Source organism: Hylobates moloch, unplaced genomic scaffold (assembly GCF_009828535.3).
Source record: "Hylobates moloch isolate HMO894 unplaced genomic scaffold, HMol_V3 SCAFFOLD_4, whole genome shotgun sequence".
Taxonomy (NCBI): Eukaryota; Metazoa; Chordata; class Mammalia; order Primates; family Hylobatidae; genus Hylobates; species Hylobates moloch.
In genome coordinates, this window is record NW_026652279.1 from 159,571,984 (window position 1) to 159,599,844 (window position 27,861).

General features: G+C 46.9%; 1 protein-coding gene across 1 annotated transcript in view; it reads right to left on the minus strand.

Moving 5' to 3' along the window:
* SLC15A1 (solute carrier family 15 member 1) overlaps window positions 1-25,967 on the minus strand; it is a 71,098-nt gene extending 45,131 nt beyond the window's left edge. The window contains exon 1 of the mRNA XM_032149197.2: window positions 25,892-25,967. Within this exon, the coding sequence (XP_032005088.1) occupies window positions 25,892-25,895 (4 nt within the window). The 5' untranslated portion in view covers window positions 25,896-25,967. The remainder of the gene's footprint in view (window positions 1-25,891) is intronic.
* Window positions 25,968-27,861: the final 1,894 nt, after the last annotated feature.

A 27,861-nucleotide genomic window follows, 5' to 3' on the forward strand; every position in this document is an offset into this window, starting at 1 on the left:
ATTATTGCCACTCCTGTAGCTCAGTGTGGCCCCAGGGGCCTCCTACCAGATGGTCTTGCATTTTTGCCCACTTAAGAGCATTTTAGGGCCGGGCGTGGTAGCTCACACCTCCATCCGAGGTGGGTGGATCACTTGAGGTCAGGAGTTGGAGACCAGCCTGCCAACAGGGTGAAACCCTGTCTCTACTAAAAATACAAAAGTTAGCTGGGCATGGTGGTGCGTGCCAGCTACTCAGGAGGCTGAGGCAGGAGAATCGCTTGAGCTTGGGAAGCGGAGGTTGCAGTGAGCTGAAATCGCACCACTGCACTCCAGCCTGGACAACAGAGTGAGACTCCGTCTCAAAAAAGGAAAAAAGGAGAAAAAAGGAAGGCAGGGGAAGGGAAGGAGAAGGGAAGGGGAAGGGAAGGGGCATTTTAGATGCTATTTTAGTCCTTGTCCTAAGGGAGAAATACACTGTACTGGTTTCACAGGACCCCAGTTCCCAACTCTTCCTGCCTATTAGAGTTCTGGACAGAGATTCCTCTACACGAATAACCTGCTTTCCTCCTGAGTGAGACCTATCGTGGGATGGGGCTGCTTCCAGGGCAATACACCAAGAACGAGGGTCATGGAGTCAGCCCTGAGGCCAAGTCTCATGCTGAGACCTGCCAGCTGCATGGCGGGTGAGCCCACCTGTTTCGCGCCAGCTGAACAATCAAATGAGGACGACCTCCGCCCTGCGGGGTTGCTGGAAGAGTCCTGCGAACCCCACAGCCCTCAGTGCATCGTTACGGGGGAGACGCGACTGCCTCAGGGTCCTCAGCGCCCCCGCGCCGCTTCCCACAGAGCAGAAATTCAGTGTTTGTGGGACATGTTTCCTAAGGCCCCGTTTATCAGTCACAGAGCACAGCGCTCAGATCCAGCTCTGCATTGTGGGTCCCGCGGGTCCTTCCAGGACCGTCCTTCTTCTTCAGCCCCGAGGCTGACCTGCAAGGAGCTCATCCATGTCCCGGGTCTCGACCTGGCTCCCAGGTCCTTTGGCCAACAGGGAGCCCTGGGAAGATCAGAGGAGGGAAGAAACATTGGGGTATTTGTTTTTCTGGTGCCCTCCCTGCAAGGTCACCTCAGACTGTCACCTCAAGTGACAGTCACGGCTTCTCTGACGTCACCCCTTCCCACACAACTCTTTCCTTCCAGGTTTCAGTAGCGGTTCCTTCCCCTCATCTTGCAGGCCCAGGGGGCAACAGGGAGGCTGCTGCAGGCCCAGGTGCCATGCTACCACTGGTGCCCATCCACCGTGGCATCTTTCTGTGACCAAGCCCTCCTGTGCTGAGCATGGCCTCTGTGTCCTGGGAGGTCCGTGGTGAGGCAGCGCACCTGCTGTGGACTTGGGCTGTCTTTCACACCAGGCAGGGAAAGTGCCAGTGTCCAACAAATAGGAAGGGCTGGTCAGGCAAGCGTGTGTTTCGCAAGCTCGGTGCAAACCAGCCTGAAGGTGCAAAGCGTCATTGCTGTAGTGCTGTGTGTTCTTGAGGACACAGCAATAGCACGTTATGCTTCGTCTACTTAGACTTTGGGTAATATGGCCTTACCATTGCCTCCCAAAGCCAACGAGAGGGGTGAAGTCACACAAAGGTCCGTGTTATCCTTGGCCCCCTTCAGGGAAGCAGGAGCAAGCTCTGAAAACCCAAATCACCCAAATCCAGCAGAGAGAGCCCGAGGCTTCATCACAAACCTTCCTTTCCTGTGTCCCCCGGATTTTTATTTGCAGGGAAAGACTTCATCTTTCCAGAGTTGTCCTTTTGTCTTTGCTCAATATTTTGTACCTGTTATTTGCTTAATAGTGGTAAAGTTCTTCTCTACTTCAAACATACTACAGTTACAGAAAAGAGGCCATTCAGAAAGCTTAGGTCTTAACAATCATTATACACTGAACTAAATTATGAGAAAGGAAATCCCTTGAAGTGTAAATCTGAGACTCAGTACCCAGCCATCACCGAGAAGGCACTTCGTTTTCTGAAAGTGTATATTCCAAGAACTGCTTTTATTGTTACAGGGCAGAGGTTGCTAAACTCTTTGATAGAATCCAGAGCTATCTACTGGGTGTAACATTGCAGTCAGCATTTCTTATCTTAATGTGCCTGTGTCAACAGGATTGCTATCTTAGAAAGCTCAAATGCAGAAGTGGTGAGACTTCAGACTGAACTCAAGTATCAGCTCTCACAAGACTCTGTTTACTTTGGTGCAATCATGTTTACGTTGGTCCCCTGCTAGTAAACCTCAGAGGCATATTTGAGTAGCCCAATGTTTCTAGTATCACTCTGGGGTCCCTTGTGTTGAACTATGATCAGAGCCAAACCCAGCCTAGAATCTGGACTTCACACAGGACAGTTCATTAGTACCCAACATATTGCAATCGCTGAATAAACGCAGGCTCTTCTTGCTATTCTAGGCCCCGCAGTGGTTTTGCTTTCTTTTGGCTAAATAATTTGATGAGATAAGTGTATATTATATATTTATATGATTATTGACTTGGGGGTTGGGGGGGACAGGGAACACAGGAGAAAACAAGACTCCCCTCTTCCGCATGACTCAATAAAATCTCCCATCCATATGAATATTTCCTGCTATTTATATAAAGCATGCTCCATATTTTGAACCATTTCAGGATGAAAACTCTAACTTTGAAGTTTTATTACCTAGAAATTAATAACTCCCTCAGCAACTGAAGGCTGCCGAGAGTGCACCTCTAGGAGTCGGACTTCGGAAGTTGGAAGGAACGAGGCATTTTGCCGAGGTCTAAGAGAGAAGGCCTCACTTTCAGGCAGAGAGATAACTGTTTCCTATAGTGACCAAGAATGAAACGGAAGGAATACTGTAAGCTTCACATACTGCTTTGAGGACGTGTTTCCGAAATTTCAAGGTGTGGTGTTCAGAATGGCCGTCCCCTAGAGATGTCCATGTCGTAATCTCTGGGATTCAGGGATATGTTCCCTCCCATGGCAAAAGGGTCTTGCAGATGTGACTAAGTTAGGGGCCTTTGATGAAGAGTTTACCTTAGATTATGCAGGCAGACCCAATATAATCACAAGAGTCCTAAAAACAGTCAGAAAAGGTGAAAAGCAGGGGAGTGACTGCAATTGTTGGGGGAGGGGTCCCCAAGCCAGGGAATGTGGCAGTCTGGAGAAGCTGGAAAAGGCATGTAGGGTTCTCCCAGACAGCCTTTCAATGTAGCCCTGCCAACACCTTGATTTTAGCCCAGTAAAATTCATTTTGGACTTCTGACCTCCAGAACTACAAGAAGATACCTGTGTGAAGCCACTAAGCTTGTGGGTTTTTTGTTACAGCGGTAATTAGAAACTAATACACATAGGTTTGCCCCAAACTCTGTAAATACAGGTCTTTATAATCACTACTTACATATAACTAAGACTCAAATTTCCTGCCACATTTTGTTTGTTGGTGAAATGCTCTCTTTATTAATTTTTTCCTAAACGATATTTTTCTACTTGGAGCTTAGAAGTGCATACCTGGCACCTGGCTTTTAAACTGGATTTGGCAGAATCTAAGTTCTGGTGCTTGCTCTGAAAATGGTTTCCTAAGCCAAGAGTAAAGGAGTAAAGTTGACAAAGTTGGTCCCACAAAAGCCCCAGGAAGCCAGTGGTCCCTGCAAGAACACAGCTTGGCCTTGCTAATGGCAAAAGTGGTTTTTCAGTTAAGGACAGAACTTTCTCAATATTGCCCCTGGATCCAGCCAGTGGAAAGACACGGGCTTTTGGGAATCAGGAGATCGAACCTCAGTGTAGAGACATTCCTCCTAGCCATGTGGCCTTGATCAAGGTACTTACCCTCTGGCTTCCATTTCTTCATCTGCAATATAGTTTGCATGTATGTCCCCACCAGAATCTCATATTGAAATGTAATCCCCAATGCTGGAGGTGGGGCATGGTGGGAGGTGATTGAATCTTGGGGGTTTAGCACCATCCCTCTTGGTACTGTCCTCACCGCAGTGAGTGAGTTCTTGTGAGATCTGGTCATTTTATTTTATTTTATTTTTTGAGATGGAGTCTCACTCTGTTGCCCAGGCTGGAGAGCAGTGGTGCAACATCAGCTCACTGCAACCTCTGCCTCCTGGGTTCGAGCAATTCTCCTGCATCGGCCTCCTGAGTAGCTGGGATTACAGGCGTGTGCCACCATGCCTGGCTAATTTTTGTATTTTTAGTAGAGACGGGGTTTCACCATGTTGGCCAGGCTGGTCTTGAACTCCTGGCCTCAAGTGATCCACTCACCTCGACCTCCCAAAGTGCTGGGAGTATAGGCATGAGCCACTGCACCCAGCCTTAGATCTGGTTATTTTAAAGTATGTATCATCAATATAGCTCCCCTTTCCAAGATGGCCAAATAGGAACAGCTCTGGTCTGCAGGTCCCAGCATGATCAACACAGAAGATGGCTGATTTCTGCATTTCCAACTGAGGTACCTGGTTCATCTCACTGGGACTGGTTGGACAGTGGGTGCAGCCCACGGAGGGCGAGCTGAAGCAGGGTAGGGCATCGCCTTACCTGGTAAGCAGAAGGGGTCGGGTCCGGGGATTTCCCTCTCCTAGGCAAGGGAAGACTGTACCAGGAAAACTGGGACACTCCAACTGTCTTAGCAAACAGCACACCAGGAGATTATACCCCGCGCCTGGCTCAGCAGATCCCACGCCCACAGAGCCTTGCTCACTGCTAGCGCAGCAGTCCGAGATCGAACTGCGAGGCGGCCGCCTGGCTGGGGGAGGGGCGTCCGCCATTGCTGAGGCTTGAGTAGGTAAACAAAGCGGTTGGGAAGTTCAAACTGGGTGTAGCCCACCGCAGCTCAAGGAGGCCTGCCTGCCTCTGTAGACTCCACCTCTGGGGGCAGGGCATAGCTGAACAAAAGGCAGCAGAAACTTCTGCAGACTTAAACGTCCCTGTCTGACAGCTCTGAAGAGAGCAGTGGTTCTCCCAGCACAGTGTTTGAGTTCTGAAAAGGGATAGACTGCCTCCTCAAGTGGGTGCCTGACACCCATGTAGCCTAACTGGGAGACACCTCCCAGTAGGGGCTGACTGACACCTCATACAGCCGGATGCCCCTCTGAGACGAAGCTTCCAGAGGAAGAATCAGGCAGCAATATTTGCTCTTCTGCAGCCTCCGCTGGTGATACCCAGGCAAATAGGGTCTGGAGTGGACCTTCAGCAAACTCCAACAGACCTGCAGTTGAGCGACCTGACTGTTAGAAGGAAAACTAACAAACAGAAAGCAATAGCATCAACATCAACAAAAACGACATCCACACCAAAACCCCATCTGTAGGTCACCAGCATCAAAGACCAAAGGTAGATAAAACCACAAAGATGGGGAGAAACAAGAGCAGAAAAGCTGAAAATTTTAAAAACCAGAGCTCCTCTTCTCCTCCAAAGGATCTCAGCTCCTCGCCAGCAATGGTACAAAGTTGGACGGAGAACGACTTTGACGAGTTGACAGAAGTAGGCTTCAGAAGGTTGATAATAATAAAATTCTCCGAGCTAAAGGAGGGTGTTCCAGCCCATCGCAGGGAAGCTAAAAACCTTGAAAAAAGATTAGACAAATGGCCAACTAGAATAAACAGTGTAGAGAAGACCTTAAATGACCTGATGGAGCTGAAAACCATGGCACAAGAATTACATGATGCATGCACAAGCTTCAGCAGCCAATTCGATCAAGTGGAAGAAAGGGTATCAGTGATTGAAGACTAAATTAATGAAATGAAGCAAGAAGAGAAGTTTAGAGAAAAAAGAGTAAAAAGAAACGAACAAAGCCTCTAAGAAATATGAGACTATCTGAAAAGACCAAATCTACATTTGATTGGTGTACCTGAAAGTGATGGGAGAATGGAACCAAACTGGAAAACACTCTTCAGGATATTATGCAGGAGAACTTCCCCAACCTAGCAACACAGGTCAACATTCAAATTCAGGAAATACAGAGAACACCACAAAGATACTCCTTGAGAAGAGCAACCCCAAGACACATAATTGTCAGGTTCACCAAGGTTGAAATGAAGGAAAATATGTTAAGGGAAGCCAGAGAGAAAGGTTGGGTTACCCACAAAGGGAAGCCCATCAGACTAATAGCAGATCTCTTGGCAGAAACTCTACAAGCCAGAAGAGAGGGGGGCCAATATTCAACGCTCTTAAAGAAAAGATTTTTCAACCCAGCATTTCATATCCAGCCAAACTAAGCTTCATAAGTGAAGAAGAAATAAAATCCTTTATAGACAAGCAAATGCTGAGAGATTCTGTCACCACCAGGCCTGCCTTACAAGAGCTCCTGAAGGAAGCACTAAACATGGAAAGTACCAGCCACTGCAAAAACATGCCAAATTGTGAAGACCATTGATGCTAGGAAGAAACTGCATCAACTAATGAGCAGAATAACCAGCTAACATCATAATGACAGGATCAAATTCATACATAACAATATTAACCTTAAATGCAAATGGGCTAAATGCCCCAATTAAAAGACACAGACTGGCAAACTGGATAAAGAGTCAAGACCCATCAGCGAGCTGTATTTAGGAGACCCATCTCATATGCAGAGACACACATAGGCTCAAAATAAAGGGATGGAGGAAGATCTACCAAGCAAATGGAAAGCAAAAAACAAACAAATGAACAAACAAAACAAAACAAAACAAAACAAATAGTGGTTGTAATCCTAGTCTCTGATAAAACAGACTTTAAACCAACAAAGATCAAAAGAGACAAAAAAGGACATTACATAATGGTAAAGGGATCAATTAAACAAGAAGAGCTAACTGTCCTAAATATATATGCACCCAATACAGGAGCACTCAGATTCATAAAACAAGTCCTTAGAGACCTACAAAGAGACTTAGACTCCCAAATAATAATAATGGGAGACTTTAACACCCCACTGTCAATATTAGATCAATGAGACAGAAGGTTAACAAGGATATCCAGGACTTCAACTCAGCTCTGCATCAAGCAGACCTAACAGACATCTACAGAACTCTCCACCCCAAATCAACAGAATATACATTCTTCTCAGCACCACATTGCACTTATTCCAAAATTGACCACATAGTTGGAAATAAAGCACTCCTCAGCAAATGTAAAAGAACAGAAATCACAACAAACTGTCTCTCAGACCACAGTGCAATCAAATTAGAACTCAGGATTAAGAAACTCACTCAAAACTGCACAACTACATGGAAACTGAACAACCTGCTCCTGAATGACTACTGGGTAAATAACAAAATGAAGGCAGAAATAAAGATGTTCTTTGAAACCAATGAGAACAAAGACACAACATACCAGAATCTCTAGGACACAATTAAAGCAGTGGGTACAGGGAAATTTATAGCATTAAATGCCCATAAGAGAAAGCAGGAAAGATCTAAAATCGACACCCTAACATCACAATTAAAAGAACTAGAGAAGCAAGACCAAACAAATTCAAAAGCTAGCAGAAGGCAAGAAATAACTAAGATCAGAACAGAACTGAAGGAGATAGAGACACAAAAAAACCCTTCAAAAAAATCAATGAATCCAAAAGCTGGTTTTTTGAAAAGATCAACAAAATAGATAGCCTGCTAGCAAGACTAATAAAGAAGAAAAGAGAGAAGAATCAAATAGATGCAATAAAAAATGATAAAGGGTATATCACCACCGATCCCACAGAAATACAAACTACCATCAGAGAATACTATAAACACCTCTATGCAAATAAACTAAAAAATCTAGAAGAAATGCATAAATTCCTGGACACATATACCCTCCCAAGACTAAACCAGGAAGATACTGAATCCCTGATAGACCAATAACAGGCTCTGAAATTGAGGCAATAATTAATAGACTACAAACCAAAAAAAGTCCAGATTCACAGCCGAATTCAAAGGTACAAAGAGGAGCTGGTACCATTCCTTCTGAAACTATTCCAATCAATAGAAAAAGAGGGAATCCTCCCTAACTTATTTTGAGAGGCTGGCATCATCCTGCTACCAAAGCCTGGCAGAGACACAACAAAAAAAGAGAATTTTAGACCAATATCCCTGATGAACATCGATGCAACAGTCCTCAATAAAATACTGGCAAACCGAATCCAGCAGCACATCAAAAAGCTTATCCACCACGATCAAGTTGGCTTCATCCCTAGGATGCAAGGCAGGTTCAACATATGCAAATCAATAAATGTAATCCATCACATAAACAGAACCAAAGACAAAAACCACATGACTATCTCAATAGACGCAGAAAAGGCCTTTGACAAAATTCAACAACACTTCATGCTAAAAACTCTCAACAAACTAGGTATTGATGGGACATATCTCAAAATAATAAGAGCTATTTATGACAAACCCACAGTCAATTATCATACTGAATGGGCAAAAACTGGAAGCATTCCCTTTGAAAACTTGCACAAGACAGGGATGCCCTCTCTCACCACTCCTATTCAACATAGAGTTGGAAGTTGTGGCCAGGGCAATCAAGCAAGAGAAAGAAATAAAGCGTATTCAATTAGGAAAAGAGGAAGTCAAATTGTACCTGTTTGCAGATAAAATGATTGTATATTTAGAAAAACCCAACGTCTCAGCCCAAAATCTCCTTAAGCTGATAAGTAACTTTGGCAAAGTCTCAGGATACAAAATCAATGTGCAAAAATCACAAGCATTCCTATACACCAATAACAGACAAACAGAGAACCAAATCATGAGTGAACTCCCATTCACAATTGCTTCAAAGAGAATAAAATACCTAGGAATCCAACTTACAAGGGATGTAAAGGACCTCTTTAAGGAGAACCACAAACCACTGCTCAATGAAATAAAGGAGGACACAAACAAATGGAAGAATATTCCATGCTCATGGATAGGAAGAATTAATATCATGAAAATGGACATACTGCCCAAGGTAATTTATAGATTCAATGCTATCCCCATCAAGCTACCAATGACTTTCTTCACAGAATTGGAAAAAACTACTTTAAAGTTCATATGAAACCAAAAAAGAACCCTCATTGCCAAGACAATCCCAAGCAAAAAGAACAAAGCTGGAGGCATCATGCTACCTGACTTCAAACTATACTACAAGGCTACAGTAACCAAAACAGCATGGTACTGGTACCACAACGGAGACATAGATCAATGGAGCAGAACAGAACCCTCAGTAATAACACCACACATCTACAACCATCTGATCTTTGACAAACCTGACAAAAACAAGAAATGGGGAAAAGATTCCCTATTTAATAAATGGTGCTGGGAAAACTGGCTAGCCATATGTAGAAAGCTGAAACTGGATCCCTTCCTTACACCTTATACAAAAATTAATTCAAGATGGATTAAAGACTTAAATGTTAGATCTAAAACCATAAAAGCCCTAGAAGAAAACCTAAGCAATACCATTCAGGACATAGGCATGGGCAAGGACTTCATGACTAAAACACCAAAAGCAATGACCGAAAAAGGCAAAATAGACAAATGGGATCTAATTAAACTAAAGAGCTTCTGCACAGCAAAAGAAACTGCCATCAGAGTGAACAGGCAACCTACAGAATGGGAGAAAATTTTTGTAATCTACTCATCTGACAAAGGGCTAATATCTGGAATCTACAAAGAACTAAAATAAATTTTTTCTCGTAAAATAAATTTACAAGAAAAAAATCAAACAACCCCATCAAAAAGTGGGCAAAGGATATGAACAGACACTTCTCAAAAGAAGACATTTAGGCACACATAAAAAAACGCTCATCATCACTGGTCATCAGAGAAATGCAAATCAAAACCACAATGAGATACCACCTCACACTAGTTAGAGTGGTGATCATTAAAAAGTCAGGAAACCACAGGTGCTGGAGAGGATGTGGAGAAATAGGCATGCTTTTACACTGTCGGTGGGAGTGTAAACTAGTTCAACCATTGTGGAAGACAGTGTGGTGATTCCTCAAGAAATACCATTTGACCCAGCCATCCCATTACTGGGTATATACCCAAAGAATTATAAATCATGCTAATATAAAGACACGTGAACACGTATGTTTATTGTGGCACTATTTACAATAGTAAAGACTTGGAACCAACCCAAATGTCCATCAGTGATAGACTGGATTAAGAAAATGTGGCACATATACACCATGGAATACGATGCTGCCATGAAAAAGGATGAGTTCATGTCCTTTGTAGGGACATGGATGAAGCTGGAAACCATCATTCTGAGCAATCTGTTGCAAGGATAGAAAACCAAACACCTCATGTTCTCACTCATAGGTGGGAATTGAACAATGAGAACACTTGGACACAGGGCAGGGAACATCACACACTGGGGCCTGTCGTGGAGTGGGGAGTTTGGGGAGGTATAGCATTAGGAGAAATACCTAATGTAAATGATGGGTTAATGGGTGCAGCAAACCAACATGACACATGTATACATATGTAACAAACCTGCACATTGTGAACATGTACCCTAGAACTTAAAGTATAACAAAAATAAATACATGAAAATAAAATATGTAGCATCTTCCCCCTCTCTCTCTCGTGCTTGCTTTTGCCATGTGACATGCCTGCTCCCTCTTCACCTTCTGCCATGATTCAAAGCTTCCAGTGGCCTCACCAGAACCAGATGCTTCCATGCTTCCTGTATAGCCTGCAGAACCGTGAGCCAATTATATCTCTTTTCTTTATAAATTACCCAGGTGTTTCCTTATAGCAATACTAGAATGGCCTAACACAGAAAAATGGTACTGAGGAATGGATCATTGCTATAAAGATATCTGAAAATGTAGAAGAGCTTTGGAATGGGCATAGGTCAGAAGAATGTGGAGGGCTCAGAAGAAGATAGGAAGATGAGGGAAAGTTTGGAACTTCTTAGCAACTGTCTAAATGGTTGTGATCAAAATGCAAATAGTGACATGGACTGTGAAGGTCAGGCTGAAGAGGTCTCAGCTGGAAACGAGGAACTTATTGGGAACTAAAGCAAAGGTCACTTTTGTTATGTCTTAGCAAAGAACTTGGCTGCATTATGTCCATGCCCTAGGAATTTGTGGAAGTTTGAATTTAAGAGCGATGACCTAGGATATCTGGTAGAAGAAATTTCTAAGCAGCAAAGGATTCAAGATGTGACCTGGCTGCTTCTAACAACCTATGCTCATAGGTGGGAGCAAATAAAATGACTTAAAGCTGGAACTTATATTTAAAGGGGAAGCAAAGTGTAAAAGTTGGGAAAATTTACAGCCTGGCTATGTGGCAGAGAAAGAAAATGCTTTTTCAGCAGAGGAATTCAAGCAGGCTGTGGAGCAACCACTTGCTAGAGATATTTGCATAACTAAGAAGGAGTCAAATGCTAACACTCAAGACAATGGGGTAAAGGCCTCTAAGGAATTTCAGAGACCTTCCTGGCATCTCCTCCCATCACAGGGCCTGGAGGCCTAGAAGGGAAGAATGGTTTCATGGGCCAGCCCGGGGCCCCACAGCCCTATGCAGCCTCAGGACACTGCTTCTTGCATCCCAGCCACTTAGGCTCCAGCCTTGGCTCAAAGGGCCCAAGATACAGCCCAGGCTGCTGCTTCAGAGGGTGCAAGCCATAAGACTTGGTGGCTTCCACATGGTGTTAAGCCTGTAGGTGCACAGACTGCAAAAGTGAAGGAGGCTTGGGAGTCTCTGCATAGATTTCAGAGGATATATGGAAAAGCCTGGATGTCCAGGCAGAAGCCTGCTGCAGGGGTGGAGCACTTAAAAAGAACCTCTGCTAGGGCAGTACGGAGGGGAAAGGTGGGGTTGGAGCCTCCACACAGAGTCCCCATTGAGGCATTGCCTAGTGGAGCTGTGAGAAGAAGGCCATCATCCTCCAGACCCCAGAATGGTAGATCCACCAACATCTTGCACCCTCAGCATAGAAAAGCCAGAGGCACTCAACAACATGTGAGAGCAGCCTCTGGAGCTGAACACTGCAAAGTCACAAGGGCAGAGCTGCCCAAGGCCCTGGCACCCCACTTCTTGGATCAATGTGCCCTGGATGTGGGACATAGAGTTACAGGAAACTATTTTGGAGCTTTAAGATTTAGTGCCTGCCCTGCTGGATTTTGGACCTGGGTGGGGCCTGTAGCCCCTTGCTTGTGGATGATTTCTCCCTTTGGAATGGGAATGTTTACCCAATGCCTATACTCCCATTGTATCTTAGAGTAACTTGTTTTTGACTGTGCAGGCTCACAGGTGGAAAGGACTTGCCTTGCCTCAGATGAGACTTTGGACTTGGACTTCTGTGTTATCACTGGAATGAGTTAAGACTTTGGGGGATTATTGGGAAGGCACGATTGTATTTTGAAATGTGAGAGGGACAAGAGATTTGTGGAGGCCAGGGGGAATGATATAGTTTGAATGCATGTCCCTGCCCAAATCTCATATTGAAATATAATGCTCAATGTTGGAGGTGGGGCCTGGGGGAGAAGACTGGATCATGGGGACAGTTTCTCATGGATGGTTTAGCACCCTCTCCCTTGATACTGTCCTCATAATAGTGAGTTCTCATGCGATCTGGTTGTTTAAAAGTATGTAGCACCTCCCTGCTCACTCCTTGCTCCTACTCCAGCCATGTGACATACCTGCTCCCCCTTCAACTTCCAAACATGATTGAGCCCCCCCCAGAAGTGAGCAGATGCCAGCACCATGCTTCCTGTACAGCCTGCAGAGCCATAAGCCAATTAAACCTTCTTTCTTTATAAATTACCCAGTTTCATGTATTTCTTTATACTGCTGCAAGAACAAACTGACAGAATCTACCACTTTCTCTGAAAGTTAATTAATAAGATTGAATCTACAATGAATAAAATGAGATTTTTTATTCACTTCATCTCAGGAAGACAACTTGGCAGATTCTTAATTGAGTGTGGATGGATATTTAGAATGGACTGACTTAAAATACAGACAAGAATTTACCATGGGGGACCCCTGGCAGGGGTGAGGAGGTGGCCATCGAAGAAGAAAGAGCCCCCTCCAGGGTCACTTACATTGACCCAAAGTAGAAGGGCCTGATGATGTCACGCTGGAAGTCAGACCATGGGGATGAGGATGGTGCGGACCAGAGCAAAGTGGTCTTCTCAAATATAAGCCATCATGGCAAGCATTACATTGTCTTTCAAACTGCTTTTTGGGTGGACGTTGCTATAGTGCGCACCAGGCAGGAGCTAGGGAGAGTGAAGGTCCTGTCGCTCTGAAGCCATGCTAGTGAGCTGATGCAGAAACATGCCTGGGGTGGGGAGGTGCTTGCTAGGCATGGACCCTGTCCAGGGTCACCCGCTCTGCTCTGCACTCCACCTGGACTGTCCACCATCCACACCAGCAACCTGAGCTTCCCCCAGTGGAGAACCTTGCTCCCAAACCTTGCGTGCTCTCTCCTTCCTGCAGGTGAAGCCCTACTCCTGGGCCCAGCATTCAAGGCCCCCCAGGGTCTGACTGTAGCTCCATCCTCCTCCACCCCAGCTGTCCGTCCACATGACTAGTTTTCTGTCTCCACTTGGGCCCCTTCAGAACTCCATGTGCTATGTGGTCTCCCTCTGCCTCCTCGGCTTCCCAAATCTTCTCTCCTTTCTCAGGGCTCTTTAGACCCTTTGCAGCTGCCCTGGCAGAGCGAGGGGTTCTACTTCAGAAAACTGTCACAGAGCCTCCTGTAGCATAGGATGTCTCTCACTTCTTTTTAAGAAAATAAAGCAAGTGCCACTTCACAAAGCAGCAGCAGGACCTGCACCAGGCTTCACTGTGACTGCCCTGAGGACAGGGGTGGGGTGGCGGGAAAGAGGAAGGATGTGGGTGCCTTGTGTCACACACTTGGTTTGATGTTTTTTCCAAAATGGATAAACTTTGATCGAGCAATGAAAAGTGATTTTCTTTCCTTAAATGGGCTCTTCTAGCATCAGAGTCAGGTTAGCTTTAGAAGAAATTCAGTGCCTATAACCCAAAGCCCTTGTTTCTGGAGTGGCTCTTGTTGAGGCTGTTTCTTGCCCAGCTTGATTTTTTTTTCTTCTTGGATTTGAATGTTTTGCCGCCTTTCCCACCCTCGGGAACTCTGCTTGTCCACACAGCATTCTGGTGTGGATTAGAAAAGTGTGGGTTTCTAGGCCGGAGGCAGCCCAGGGAGGCCTGGCCTGACAAGTGAGTGAGGGCCACTCAATCCAATCAGAAAAAGTGCCCCTGATGGCTGCACTGCTGGTGACTGGAGCGTGGGCTGCATTCCGTACCAGGGGTCCTCCTGCTGGGACCGCCATGAAGGCCTAGCTGGCACCCAGGCTGCGCCTCTCCTCAACTGCTCTTCATAAAAATCGCCTCCTTTTCAGGGGCAGGCACGGTGGCTCACATCTGTAATCCCAGCATTTTGGGAGGCCAAGGCGGGGGGATCACTTGAGTCCAGGAGCTTGAGACCAGCCTGGCCAACATGGTGAAACCCCGTCTCTACTAAATATACAAAAATTAGCTACACTCCTGTAATCCCAGCACTTTGGGAGGGCGACGCAGGTGGATCACTTGAGGCCAGGAACTTCAAACCAGCCTGGCCAACATGGTGGAATCCTGTCTCTACTAAATATACAAAATGTAGCCACATGCCTGTGATCCCAGCTACTCAAGAGGCTGAGGCCCGAGAATTGCTTGAACCCAGGAGGTGGAGGTTGCAGTGAGCTGAGATCATACTACTGCACTCCAGCCTGGGTGACAGAGGGAGACTCCGTCTCAAAAAAAAAAAAAAAAAAATAGGCCTTGTTTTCCACAGCTACTCTCTTCCCTGCTAGGAAGCTGCTGCAGTTCCTCTAATCCATAAACAAACAGGGCCATAAACACAGAACAGGCTGATGTGTGGTTTTTGAATGCTACTTGCTCAAAGCAAGTGAGGTATCAGACTCCAAGAATGAAGAAATCTCACTAACCCCTAACAGCAAGAAACTAACTTAGAAACCGTGTGGGGAAACTGGTGCTGAAGGGAGACTGGGGGTTTATCAAGTGACTGGGCATGTTGCCATGTGGACAGCAGCCTAGCCCTGCGGACCTTGCCCGCAGGCCACTGGGCCAAGGCTTGACTGCAGCTGACCTGAGTCTCAGCAGACGCCTGGTGGTCCTCCCAGAACACAAGAGAATGGGAAGGCCGTGAGAGGCTCCACCTGCCTCAGGACCCCCGAGGATTCTGGTGAGGTAGGGGGGCTTTCTGCCCAGCACCCTCACAAGAGAGACATGGAACACAAAACCACTCAGCTGCAGCCTGGCCCCGGCTCCTTGGCAATGAGCCACCTCCCACCTGTCATCAGCCCCTGCTGTTGCAGGGCTGCTTTTCCCGCCTACGTGGGTCACGAGCTTCCTTGCCTGTACCTCTTCCACGCAAAGTCAGGCCCTGCACCATCTGGTGTGTGCTGGACAGCCTGCCTTCACCTTTCTTTAAGACAGTTCGTCCCTCAGCTTGGGTGTCCATGGCTCCAGCCTGGGGACAGCTCCTGGTCAGTGTAGGAGTTTGCCAGGGCTGCCTTACAGAGTGCCTCAAACTGCGTGGCTTTCAACATGGAAATGTGGCCTTTCACAGTTCTGGAGGCCGGAAGTCTGAGATGGAGGTCGGCAGGGTTGGGTCCTTCAGAGAATCTGTTCCGGGCCTGTCTCCTGGTGCTTTGAGGCCCAGCTTTGGTGTTCCCTGTCTTGTAGGAACATCACCTCCACCTCTGCCACCATATTCACATGGCATTTGCCCTGTGTATGAGTCTGTGTCCAAATCTCCTCTTTTTACTCATTTTTATAATTGTTGCTATTTTTGAGATAAGGTCTCGCCCTGTTGCCCAGGCTGCAGTGCAGTGGCACGATCATAGCTCACTGCAGCCTTGAACTCCTGGACTCGAGGGATCCTCCTGCCTGAGCCTCTTGGGCAGCTGGGACCACAGGTGTGTGCAGCCATGTCGGCTAAGTTAAAATTTTTGTAGAGACAAGGTCTGCTATGTTACCCAGGCTGGTCTCAGACTTCTTGTCTCAAGTGATCCTCCCACCTGGGCCTCCCAAAATGCTGAGATTACAGGCATGAGCCACCATGTCCAGTCCAGATTCCCTCTTTTTGTGAGGACACTGCTCATATTGAATTAGGGGCCACCCTACCCCAGTATGACGTCGTCATAGTGAATTATATCTGCAATGACTCTATTCCCAAATAAGGTCACGCTCCAAGGTATTGGGGCTTTGGGCTTCAGCATATGCATTTTGGGGGATAAATCATTCACCCACAATAGTCACAACTTACTGCTTTAGGTTCAGATATCCTCCTATCTTTTAAAAGGTTTCCACACACAACTATCTAAAATCATAGGCTGAAGAGGCCTGAAATGACGAGCCTCTCGTGGTTTTATAAATTACCTACAACTTTCAGCATCTTGTTCCTATAACTACAGGCATGAATCTTTGAACACCATTCCTGTCCTCCTTCAGGAAGAAATGATCTCTCTGGGACCCAGAATCCAGCCACCTTTGGACATGTGGACAGACACTGGATTTCCAACCTGCTCTCAGCTGCAGGGAAAGGTAAGCCAGGCCACAGAGCGCTCCAGGGTTCACACGCAGCAACGCTGTTCGGCCAAACAGGAAAGATCTCAGGACAGTCCTAAGTCCTGCCTCAGGTAGAGGCTGGGTAGTCAGGTGAGATGATTTTCCTGGATGTTAGTACAGCAACCCTTGCTCTCCAAGTTAGCTTCCTGATCTACACCTGGATATTTTCAGTCTAGAAGAACACCTTTCCTTCAGAACTAAGAGTTAGACTCACTTCAAATGCCAGACTGCTGAGGGCAAATAAACAAATATATGCTCAGGTTAAAGAGAAGAGAGACCCTTCCTCAGAGCAGACTCTAGAAGGAGAGAAGAGGAGAGAACACGAAGGGAAGCAGATACCAGCCTCCGAGACAGCATCAGCTCCACACACCCAACAGGCAACAGAAATGGTGGCCCTAATAATATTGTGTATTGTCATAGGAGAAAATGACTCTAAAGATACATAAGTGTCGCTAAATTAAAAGGAAATAAGCCTGGGCAATGTGGCAAGACCCCACCTCTACAAAAAATACAAAAATTAGCCAGGCATAGTGGCACGTGCCTGTAGTCCCAGCTACTTGGGAGGCTCAGGCAGGAGGATTGCTTAAGCCGGGGAGGTCAAGGCTACAGTGACCTGTGATTGCGCCACTGCACTCCAGCCTAGGTGACAGAGCGAAACTCTGTCTCCAAAAAAAAAAAAAAAAAAAAAAAAAAGAACCAATCTCTTGGTCTTTTGAAGGGTTGTTTTTCAAGGCAATGAGGTTAAGACCCTAACTTGTACACACACAGACTTTTTTTTTTTTTTAAGTAGTAAACCATAACTAGAAAAAAATGCTTTACAATCATGGTTAAGTATGAAGTTAGGGTATAAAACAGAATGCAAGTTTTCTGCCCACATGATAGATTAAAAGTAATGGCAAGGCTGGGCGCTGTGGCTCACGCCTGTTATCCCAGCACTTTGGGAGGCCGAGGCGGGCCGATCATGAGGTGAGGAAATCAAGACCAGCCTGGCCAAGACAGTGAAACCCCCATCTCTACTCAAGATACAAAAATTAGCCGGGCATGGTGGCATGTGCCTGTAATCCCAGCTACTCGGGAGGCTGAGGCAGGAGAATCATTTGAACCCGGGAGGCGGAGCTTGCAATGAGCCGAGACCACGCCACTGCACTCCAGCCTGGGTGACAGAGCAAGACTCCATCTCAAAAACAAAACAAAAATAACAGCAAAAACCACAATTACTTTTGCACCAACCTAATATTTGGGTTGCACATGGCTATTTCCTATCATAAGAATATCTGTAAGAAAGTTCTAGACATAGAATGCTGTTAAAATATTACGCGTATTTTAAATTTCATTAGATACTATCTAACAACTCTCCATAAAAATGTCAGGTGACTTGTTTTTTTTCAGTCTTCTAATTTTAGAATTAGCATGCGTAGCAGAAACAGCTATATTTTTCAAAAACCAGAAAAGTGAAACTCTGTGCATGAAGACTGCCTGGGAAGTTTATCTGTAGGTCCACAGTACCGCATCAACAGAATGGGAACGTCGTTTTTAGAACTGGAGGTAAATCGCCTGTGTCTCCTAGATCACTTTGGGGCCTGTTTTCTACATACCAACTCTCTTACTAAGTGGACCGTTTACAGTTGACCAGAAACTATGACCAGAAAACCCATCTGTCTTGCTGGGGGAAGACACTGGTCACCAGACATAGCATCTGAGCTGAGGACCGTGGTGCAGTTATCTTTACACTACAAATGTTTTCCACCTAAAGCCATCTACAAGCCATGGACGTATTTCAGAGAGAATACTTTCTGTTACCATGTCGGGGTGTCGAATTGTGTCCTGCCCATCCCCCCACAAATTCACATCCTTCTCAATCTCAGAATATGACCTTACTTGGAAATAGGATCATTACAGATGTAATTAGCGAAGACCAGGTCATACTGGGACAAGGCAGTCCCTCATCCAATGTGAGTAGAGTGCCCCTAAGAAGAGGAAAAGCGACACAGAGACAGATGGGCTGGCAGAGATGGCAGGGGTGTGTCCACAAGCCAAGGAATGCCAAAGACCGCCAGCCACACCAGAAGCAAGAGAAAGGCCTGGATTGGCTTCTCCCCCAGAGCCTTTGGAGGGAGTGTGGCCCTGCTGACCCCTTGACTCTGGGCTCCCAGCCTCCAGGACTGTGAGAGAAGACTTTTCTGTTGTTTCAGATTCCCCAGTTTGTGGTGCTTTTGTTACGGCCACCACAGGAAACAAGTACACCATGTGAGTTTAGGTGTCTTATTTTTGGTTTTTTTGCTTTTAACATTTATTTACCACTTTAACTTTGATTTTAGGGGTACATGTGCAGGTTATGTAGGTAACTCGTGACTCAGGGTTTTGATGCACAGATTATTTTTCCACCTAGGTACTAAGCCTAGTATCTAATAGTTGGTTTTTTCCAAACAGCTCTCTCCTCCTACCCTCTACCCTCAAGTAGGCCCCAGTATGTGTTGTTCCCCTCTGTGTCTTTGTGTTCTCATTATTTAGCTGCTGCTTATAAGTGAGAACATGCAGTGTTTGATTTTCTGTTCCTGTTAGTTTGCTGACGATAATGGCCTCTGGCTCCATCCATGTTCCTGTAAAGGACATGATCTTGTTGCTTTTTTATTGCTGCGCAGTATTCCACGGTGTATATGTACCACATTTTCTTTAGTCTATTATTGACAGGCATCTAGGTTGATTCTATGTCTTTGCTATTGCTAATAGTGCTTCAGTGAACATATGTTTGCATGTGTCTTTACGGTAGAATGATTCATATTCTTTTGGGTATATACCCCGTAATGGGACTGCTGGGTCAAATGGTAGTTCTTGGAGGAGTCGTCACAATGCTTTCCGCAATAGTTAGACTAATTTACACTCCCACCAGCAGTGTATAAGTATTCCCTTTTCTCTGCAAGGTGTTTTGATTTAATGGAAAAAAAGGAAAAAGGTTTATTTCCTCAAGAACATCTCAAATGTATAAACAACTGCCATGTCCTAATAGAGCTTATAATAAAATCTTGTCACTAAGGGCAGATTGTAGAAGTTTTAAATGCCTAGTTTGAGAACTTTTAATGAGCCTTCTTATGGAAGTACATTTTGTGAATTTTCTAGTTGTTAGTCTGATCTCTGAACCAAAATTCCCTCTGGACATGGACCCGTTGTTCCATATCCCCACATCATACCTGGAGGACTCTAAACCCTCTCTCCAATGAGAAACCTCTTTCTGCAGCCCGGTGAGGGGCTTTGAGCAGTTTCCAGTCTAGGAACTGGGAGAGGAACTAGACTTTCCTCCTTCTTAAGCCTCTGTGGAAGACCCTGTCCCTCTGCCCCGCAGCTGTGGCACTTCCCAACTGCTGAGCCTGTGCTTTAACTGTGTTCTCATAGCTGCCCTCATCCTAAACCCCAAAAACCAGAGGGGCCGAGAGCAGAGGTGTGGCCCCCCCACCCCGGCTGACACAGCCTCCTTTATATCACATCCATGAGGTGACCCCAGGGTCCAGTGTCCTCCGCAATAGACTTCCAGCTTTTGAAACCAAAGGACAAAGGTACAAAAGAGTGACTCCCTGGTTCTTTGTGTTGCAACCCCGGGATGATGAGTCAACTGTGCTCGCTCAGCTTAGAATACTGCTCTTTCTCTCACTGTCCTCAAGGAAGAATGTGGAAAGGTTCCTCAGGCCTGACCCTTGTTTTTATTTCCTTGTCGGCTCACCTGGGACACCTACCCATTTTCTCTCCTGCAAAGCATAGAATCAAGACGCAACTGTGTCTGAGAGCTTCTGCCCCCGCCATGGGAACACAGCTGGCTGGGTAGTCTCAGTTCCAAGGTTCCACCCCAGGCCCCCAGCCATCAGCAGCTCCACCATGGGGAATAGAGTGGCAGTCCCATTTGCTAGGGAGGATTCCTGGTAGCTCAACTAGCCCATTGAGTAAGCCCTGTTTGTTCCTCATGGAATGGTTCAGTAACTCAAAGGGCAGTAGAAAAAAATTATTAATCAAAAAAACCCAGCCTGGCACAGTGGCTCAGGCTTGTAATCCCAGCACTTTGGGAGGCCAAGGCGGGTGGATCACCTGAGGTCAGGTGTTTGAGACCATCCTGGCCAACATGGTGAAACCCCATCTTTACTAAAAATACAAAAATTAGCCAGGCATGGTGGTGCACACCTGTAATCCCAGCTACTCTGGAGGCTGAGACAGGAGAATTGCTTGAACTCAGGAGGCAGAGGTTGCTGTGAGCCGAGATCGTGCCACTGCACTCCAGCCTGGTTGACAGAGCAAGACTGCATCTCAAAAAACAAACTAACAAACAAACAAAAAACCCCAAGTGAATCAAAAATGGAATAATCTTACTCAGGACATTTTGTAAGAGACGTGAAGGACCATGCAAACATTTAGCATTCCATCCAAACTGGGCAAACCTAAAGTAGGCAAACCCTCCTGCTTAGACAAACACTCCTAGTTGCTGCTTTCACTGGTCTCATAGTACCTCATTTTCCTCAACTCTAACCCAGAGTGGAAGAGTGTTGTTTACCGGCTTATGTTCCTGCCCCCTGAGGACATAATTTCTTCAAGGCAGGATTATTTTATCCTCACATGGTAAGTAAATACCTGCATAGATAAGCGATTCAGGTGCATCCTGGCCAGCCCAGCTGAACCACGTTCATTTCTCATTCCCATTCATTTCTACTCTCTTTACTTCTTTGTTTTTCTCTTGTTGTTGTTTCAGACACAGTTTCTCTGTTGCCCAGGCTGGAGCACAGTGGAGCAATCCTAGCTCACTGCAACCGCCGCCTCCTGGGCTCAAGTGATCCTCTGGCCTCAGCCTCCCGAGTAGCTGGGACTAGAGGTGCTCACTGCCACGCCCAGCTAATTTTTTTGTATTTTTTTTTTGTAGAGACGGGGTTTTGCCATGTTGCCCAGACTGATTTCAAACTCCTGAGCTCAAATGATCTGCCTGTCTCAGCCTCTCCAAACGCTGAGATTACAGGCATGAGCCATAGCGCCCAGCTCTCCCTACGTTAAGACAGCACCGGCAGACTAATTCTCAAGTTCTACCTGCTAATTTACCCAATGCTTCGTCATCATGGACATGTACCCACACGGATAAGCCGGGGGCCAGACTGTACTAGACCTTCCCACAGCCCAATTTTTAGGGCACAGTAGCAACATTTGCACATGGGCAGGGGTCAACAAAAGAACCCAGGGGTTCTTTAGAGCTGTGGTTCTCAAAGCATGGGCCTGGGACCAGCAGCATCACACCACGTGGGAACATGGTCAAATGTCAGTGCGTGAGCTCTACCCTGCACCTGAGACTCTAGGCGAGGGGCCCAGCGAGCCCCACTGCTAGAACAAGCCCTCACTCATATAAGCCTGATGCACGTTCAGTTTGAAAACTGTTGACTTAGAGCAATATTAGCCCAAAAGAACCCAATGTTAAAAGTTCTCTCTTCTTGCTGCTGGCTAGGAGGAGGTGAGTTTCCCCGAAGGTCATATGCCAAAGGCCTCCTTCAGTGTGGGACCACCTCTATAGCTTGCAGCAGGGACACCAGCTGCCCTGGTACTTCAACATTGTTCTTCGGTTCACTCAAGAGTTGACAGGAGGAGGAGAGAATGTGGAGGGACGTGCCAGGTGTGAGAGACCTTCACAGCCCATCCATCATTTTAAGCTCCGGCAGCTGACTTGGAAAAACCCATCAGCATCACAAACAAGGCCAGCCAGGAGCCTGAGATCTGGTGGGGCAGGAAGAGAATAAAGTATCCTTCATTAAGTGAATGAGTATCTCCAATCAACCTGGAGGTCTTGGCAGATAGAGGCAGGTGCTTGCTGCATTGAACCTGAAACCTTGAACCTAATTTTCAGAGTCAATTTAGCATAGTCTTGCTAAGCTTCGGATAAGGGAGTGAGGTGGGGTGGGAGGAAAGAGATCAAATAGTCAAAACCTTCAGCAAAAGCATCCCCAGCGCTATGATCCTACGAAGGCTTTGGAGGCTGCTTTTTTTTTTTTTTTTTTTTTTTTGAGACGGAGTCTCGCTGTCGCTCAGGCTGGAGAGCAGTGGCACGATCTCGGCTCATTGCAGACTGCGCCCCCTAGGGTTCATGCCATTCTCCTACCTCAGCCTCCCGCGTAGCTGGGACTAGAGGCACCCGCCACCTCGCCCGGCTAACTTTTTGTATTTTTAGTAGAGACGGGGTTTCACCGTGTTATCCAGGATGGTCTCGATCTCCTGACCTCGTGATCCGCCCGCCTCAGCCTCCCAAAGTGCTGGGATTACAGGCGTGGGCCACCGCGCCCGTCCCTGGAGGCTGCTTTTTCTTACTGACGCTTCTTCCCAGCATATAAGAAGTTTTCTGCTATTCAGAGACTGAATTCAACCTGGCAGCCCCTGGGAAAAGAACGTCTCTCCACCCCAGGCTCTGAGAACCACACAGATACCTTGGCTGGGATCCCCAAACTATGGCTCATGGGCTAAATCTGGCCCACTGCCTGTTTTTGTGTGGCTCACAAGCTAAGAAGAATGTAAGCTTACATTTTTAAGTGAATGTAAAAAGTTTTTTAAGATTTTGTGGCACATGAAAATTACATAAAATTCAAATGTCTCAGTACATAAATGAAGTGTTATTGAAACTGCTCTGCCCATTTGTTTATTGTCTACAGCTGCTCTAGAACTGCAGCGTTGAGAAGTTGCCACAGAGACCACCTGGCCCCCAGCACCGGAAGCATTTCCTACCTGGGGCTTTCCAGAAGAGACTGTCGACCACTGCTTTTAAAACAAAAGAGGTGCCATTCATGAGCCCAACAAGACACTCAGCCAGGTTCGGCTGTGCGTTGCCACACCCAAAGCAACATTTTTTTTTCTTTTTTTTTTTTTTGAGATGGAGTCTCACTCTGTTGCCCAGGCTGGAGAGCAGTGGTGCAACATCAGCTCACTGCAACCTCTGCCTCCTGGGTTCAAGTGATTCTCCTGCCTCAGCCTCCCTAGTAGCTGGGACTACAGGCACCCGCCACCATGCCCAGCTAATTTTTGTATTTTTAGTAGAGACGGGGTTTCACCATGTTAGCCAGGATGGTCTTGATCTGTTGAACTTGTGATCCGCCCGCCTCGGCCTCCCAAAGTTCTGGGATTACACGTGTGAGCCACCGCGCCCAGCCCCAAAGCAACTTTTATTTATTCTGTTAACTGTTGTGGATTCTCCTTGCCTCTGTTACTAAGTCTAATAAATGCCTTAATGGTACGATTCTGAGTCTCATCCAATCCCTCATTTCTTATTCATTCAGAGCTTCTGCTCCTGGATTTTCAAGGAGTGAAGAAGCAGCTACCGTGAAAATTTGCTCCAATTACAGTGGAACAAAGTCAGAGGCAGGAGGTACAGGCTTCTCTAAGGACCACGTCCTTTTTGTCCCCTGCCTTGTTCACCAACTGCTTCAAGTGTCCCCTCAGTCACTGAGGGATCTGAAGCAATTCTGGCATGACCTAAGCACCAAAGATCTGTTCTTTTTTTTTTTTTTTTTTGAGACAGAGTCTCACTCTGTCGCGGAGGCTGGAGTGCAGTGGCACCGTGTCGGCTCACTGCAACCTTCGTCTCCTGGGTTCAAGCGATTCTCCTGCCTCAGCCTTCAGAGTAGCTGGGATTACAGGTGCCCGCCACTATGCCCGGCTAGTTTTTATATATTTTTAGTAGAGACGGGGTCTCACCATGTTGGCCAGGTTGGTCTTGAACTCCTGATCAAGGTGATCCACCCACCTAGGCCTCCCAAAGTGCTGAGATCACAGGCGTGAGCCACCACGCCCGGCCAAGATCTGTTCGTAAGAGAAGTTACTACTACTTTTTTCCCCTGTAACAACCATTAAACAATTTTTTTTTCATTTACTAACTAACCCTTGATATTGAAAAGTTAGGACTTCAGTAAAAATCAAATCGGTTTTTGCATATAAACTTTTTGTTGCTATTCACATGCTACGTCAATCTCAGTTGCAAACAGAGGACCAGTTGCAGACTAGAACGCGTCAATTCATTTGAAAGGAGGCTTCAAAAGCTAACTCCGTATTCCTTCACCAACAACCAGGCAGCTGCCTTTAACAACTCTTGGGATTGGATCTGCTGGAAATGCTAAACACGGGTCATCAATTCCAACTCAACAAGGATGCTACTCAGGTATTTGGTATTTGATGATCAACAGAAATACTTCAGCGCACCTCCCAGCAAAGTTACATAGAGTGACAGGTGGGACTTGTTTGAGGGCGGGACCCAGAGCTGCAGCCCAGGAATCTGCCTGCAGAGCTGAGCTCTGCCACAGTCTCCACCAGAGAGGGAAGTTGCAGGTCTTTCTGGAACAGGCACAATTGACTACAATTAGAAGTCCAAAGTGTGAACCACTCACTGCTTCTCCTTAGGAACCACTATATGGTGTGTCCGGCAGGCATTCTGAGAGCCAGAGGACGGCTGCACCCTGGGGCTGGGCACTGACACACATCACCCCACCGGGACCACTGAGGCAGCCACCGACCTACATTCCTGTCTACAGGCTCAGATCCCCCTCAACAACGTGGCCACATCTTCTGCAAAATGCTGGCCGGGGGCATCCATGGCACAACTTTGGGAAGCTGACTGGGCTTCCTCATCTTTAAGAAAGCAGCAGGCTGGGCTGCTCCCCGCAGCTCTGGCTGTGCATCCGTTCATTCTCTCTGGGTCCGCCTTAGTTCCAGGGTGGTTAATTCGGAAGCGGGGCAGGAGTCAAGTTGCCTCCTAGCTGTTTTGCTGACGCTCCAGCCCCATTAAGAGCCAGCTCCTCACCTTCTGTAAGGCACAGAAGGTGCCTCAAATTAAGCCAGGGGACAGTGCAGAGGGTTAAGAGGGGGCCACAAAGAGAGGGCCCCAACTCCTCTTGGGCCAGGGCTCCCTGCGGACCTCCAGGGTCACCTCGCCAGCCAGAGGCAAGACAAGTGCAAAGGAGCCACAAGGCGTCCGCCAGTTAGACGGTGTTTCTGCCGGCCCTAACGTTACCCGCTGGGTCCCGTCCCGCTCCAAGCGCATTCCCGGCCCGCAGGGTGGGAACACGAGGACGACAGTGCCCCCACGGGCGGGCGGGTCAGGATCGCAACCTCGGCGGAGTCGGCGCCTCTGGGCACCTCCGGCTTCCGCGCCCCGGCCGCGCAGTGACCACCCGGGAGGGAATCCCGGGCGCCCCGCAGCCTCCCGGGCCCCGTGGGCCTCCGGGTCTCCCCGCTTCCCGCCGCTGCGTCCCCTTCGCGCCTCCCGGGCCTCGGTGCCGGCCCCTGCCCCGCTTCGCTCCGAGTCTTTAGCTCAGCCGGCCCCCCACCCGCCGAGCGTACCCATGGCGGCGGCTCCCAGGGCTCCTGCGACCGGCCGGCGTGACGTGCTCCTGGCAGGTGCTGCTCCTCCGACCTGGCGTCCGGGCCCGGCCCCGTCGCCCCAGGTGCAGCCCCAGCTCTGCGAGGCGGGGCCGCCGGCTCCACCCGGGGGGCGGTGCTGCGCGGAGCAGAGGTCCGTGCTCCCGAGCCGTAGCGCGTGGACACCAGCCCCGGCCCAGATGCGGGTGGGAATTCCCCGACGGGAGCGAGTGGCAGGCCCGGGAAGAGCCAGTCTAAACGCAAATTCCCAGGCCCCACCCCCAGGCCAGTTGACTCAGGAGATCGGGGCTGGGGCCCCAGAATGTGCATTTCTAAGAAGTCTAAGGGGAAGTTGATGCTGCTGGACCCAGAACCACACTTTGGAAACCACTGCGGGAGGAACGCACGCTTCTGGGTGGGGAGGCAAAACACGGTGGGACAGTGGTCAGCTGTGTATGTGTGTGTGTGCGCACGCGCGCACGCACGAGCGTGCATGAGGATTGTGTGTGTGAGAATGTGTGTGTGGGTGTGAGTGAGGATTGAGTGTGAGCATGTGTGAGAATGTGTATATAGTTTGCGTGTGAGAATGTGTGTGTGATGTGTGTGTGAGAGTCTGTGTGTGTGTGTGGAGTGTGTGTGTGGCTTTATTTTGAGATTCAACCTTTGAAAGCATTTCTGGATTTCTGGATTCTACATTTCCTTTCTTTAAGAATCATCCTTTCTTTAAGAGGACACAACCAAATGGAAGAACATTCTATGCTCATGGATAGGAGGAATCAATATTGTGAAAATGGTCATACTGCCCAATGTAATTTATAGATTCAATGCTATCCCCATCAAGCTACCAATGACTTTCTTCACAGAATTGGAAAAAACTACTTTAAAGTTCATACGGAACCAAAAAAGAGCCCCCATAGCCAAGACAATCCTAAGCAAAAAGAACAAAGCTGGAGGCATCATGCTACCTGACTTCAAACTACACTAGAAGGCTACAGTAAGCAAAACAGCATGGCACTGGTACCAAAACAGATATATAGACCAATGGAACAGAACAGAGGCCTCAGAAATAACACCACACATCTACAACTATCTGATCTTTGACAAACCTGACAAAAACAAGCCATGGGGAATGGATTCCCCATTTAATAAATGGTGCTGGGGAAACTGGCTAGCCATATGTAGAAAGCTGAAACTGGATCCCTTCCTTACACCTTATACAAAAACTAATTCAAGATGGATTAAAGACTTAAATGTAAGACCTAAAACCGTAAAAACCCTAGAAGAGAACCTAGGCAATACCATTCAGGACATAGGCATGGACAAAGACTTCATGACTAAAACACCAAAAGCAATGGCAACAAAAGCCAAAATAGACAAATGGGACCTAATTAAACTAAAAAGCTTCTGCACAGCAAAAGAAACTATCATCAGAGTGAACAGGCAACCTATAGAATGGGAGAAAAAGTTTACAATCTACTCATCTGACAAAGGACTAATATCTAGAATCTACAAAGAGCTTAAACAAATTTACAAGAAAAAAATCAACCCCATCAAAAAGTGGGCAAAGGATATGAACAGACCCCTCTCAAAAGAAGACATTTATGCAGCCAACAGACACATGAAAAAATGCTCATCATCACTGGTCATCAGAGAAATGCAAATCAAAACCACAATCAGATACCATCTCATGCCAGTTAGAATGGCGATCATTAAAAAGTCAGGAAACAACAGATGCTGGAGAGGATGTGGAGAAGTAGGAACACTTTTACACTGTTGGTGGGAGTAGAAATTAGTTCAACCACTGTGGAAGACAGTGTGGCGATTCCTCAAGGATCTAGAACTAGAAATACCATTTGACCCAGTGATCCCGTTACTGGGTATACACCCAAAGGATTATAAATCATGCTACTATAAAGACACGTGCACACATATGTTTATTGAGGCACTATTCA